A 2,263-nucleotide genomic window follows, 5' to 3' on the forward strand; every position below is an offset into this window, starting at 1 on the left:
GATGGGGTTTCACCATGTTGACCAGGATGGTCTCGATCTCTTGACCTCGTGATCCACCCGCCTCGGCCTCCCAAAGTGCTGGGATTACAGGCTTGAGCCACCGCGCCCGGCCAATGCTTCTATTTTAACATAGCACTAAAAGTATGTGGCAAAGAATTAGTCAAAATAATTTCTAAAAAGCCATTAACATTGAAGACAAATAAGTAAAAAGTTGCTGTTGGTAGATCATATAATCTCATATATTAAAAAAAAATCATACACAGTACATTTAAACATGTCTAAACTAATGAATATACTCAGTAAATTAGCAAAATATTAAATTAACATACATTTATAAGATATGGTTCCATACACTTAAACTATCTGATAAAATAAAGGAGGAAAACAATCTTATTAACAATAGCATTAAAATACATTTCTTAGAACAAATTTAAGCAAGGATCTAAAAAACCTTTATAATACATGATACAAGATATAAATGGAAGAAATTAGAAAAAACACAAATTTTAAAATATTTTGTGTGTATGGGTTGAAAGAAGATTGTTAAAGTGCCATATTATCCAAAGTGATTTACACATTCAATAAACTCCTTATCAAAATTCCATACCTTTTCAAAATACCACAGTAGTTACTGTGAAGACATAATAATAATAAAATAGTAATAGTTTAAAAAAATAAAATAAAAATAAATAAATAAATAAAATAGTAATAGTTTTTATAGTAATAAAAACAGGAGGGAACTTGCAGAAAAAAATGAATTAAAGAAACAATGAAACAGAAACTACTACTCACATATTTCAGACATGATGCAGAAAGAAAACTTAAAAAATAGTTTAACATAGAGTTTCTTAAAATTCCACAGACATAGCCGGGCACAGTGGCTCACGCCTGTAATCCCAGCACTTTGGGAGGCTGAGGTGGGCGGATCACCTAAGGTCAGGGGTTCGAGACCAGCCTGATCAATATGGTGAAACCCCATCCTAAAAAAAAAAAAAAAAAAAAAATTACAGACATTTATGTGTCCACCCAAACATTAAAAAAGCAGATCTTGCAGTCTTGTATATGCCATAAAGGGGATTTTGGCTCTCATCGCAAACTTATAAACCTCAGGCTTCTCAGAAACTATCTACCTTGGAGCACAGCTCACAAATCATATTTCAAAAACTGACTTTCTCCTTGACATTTGGACCTCTCATCTGCGTCGTCTGTTGCATTCACTCTCACCTACCTGGGAGTTTGGCCACCATCTCCTGTCTCTTCATATTCCAGGGCTCTTTGCCTTGCTCCAGACAGGTGATCAGGTCTGGCTTAGAAACAGCAATACCTGTTTCATTAAAAATAAGTACCATGAATGTTGCTCATATTCTCCAAATAATGTGCTCAGTAAAGAGGATGTAATATAATATTCCAGTAAATTAATTATAAAATGCCAATTTAAAACAGAAATATTTCTAAATATTTAGAAAATGTTTTAAATTTGTAGGTTCCTAATTTTACTAAACTTAGTACTACTCAATCAAAAACTGGTGATGACAAAAAGTACAGAAAACAAAATTTTATGCCACTAAATTTCTGGAATTAACGTTAATTTAGAGTAAAGGATACAGATCAGGGATGTAAAAAGTTCAGATCAAGATGAAACGTCTTGAAATTTTTTTTTTCCTACACTGACAAATTCCCAAGATTTTCTTTCTTTTCTTCTTTTTTTTTTTTTGAGATGGAGTCTTGCTCTGTCACCCAGGCTGGAAGTGGTGCCATCTCAACTCACTGCAAACTCCACCTCTAGAGTTAAGTGATTCTCCTGCCTCAGCCTCCCAAGAGCTAAGACTACAGGTATGTGCCACCATGCCTTGCTAATTTTTGTATTTTTAGTAGAGACGGGGTTTCACCATGTTGACGAAGCTGGTCTTGAACTCCTGACCTCAGGTGATCCACCCACCAAGGCCTCCCAAAGTGCCAGGATTACAGGCATTAACCACCACATTTGGCCCCGATGATTTTCTTTAAAATAGAAATCTGGCCGGGCGCGGTGGCTCAAGCCTGTAATCCCAGCATTTTGGGAGGCCGAGGCGGGTGGATCACGAGGTCAAGAGATCGAGACCATCCTGGTCAACACGGTGAAACCCCGTCTCTACTAAAAATGCAAAAAATTGGCTGGGCATGGTGACGCGTGCCTGTAATCCCAGCTACTTAGGAGGCTGAGGCAGGAGAATTGCCTGAATCCGGGAGGCGGAAGTTGCGGTGAGCCGAGATCGCGCCATTG

At 37.2% G+C, this 2,263-nt stretch overlaps 1 protein-coding gene across 2 annotated transcripts in view; it reads right to left on the reverse strand.

Annotated features, from left to right (window-relative positions):
* The window catches only part of LOC108301929 (zinc finger protein 724), a 36,967-nt gene that overhangs the window by 17,087 nt on the left and 17,617 nt on the right, over positions 1-2,263 (reverse strand). For both annotated transcript variants that reach the window (XM_017525300.2, XM_037737413.1), the window contains exon 3: positions 1,229-1,324. In XM_017525300.2, coding sequence (XP_017380789.1) covers positions 1,229-1,324 — 96 coding nt within the window. The remainder of the gene's footprint in view (positions 1-1,228; positions 1,325-2,263) is intronic.

This window comes from Cebus imitator, unplaced genomic scaffold (genome assembly GCF_001604975.1).
Source record: "Cebus imitator isolate Cc_AM_T3 unplaced genomic scaffold, Cebus_imitator-1.0 Scaffold38, whole genome shotgun sequence".
Taxonomy (NCBI): domain Eukaryota; kingdom Metazoa; phylum Chordata; class Mammalia; order Primates; family Cebidae; genus Cebus; species Cebus imitator.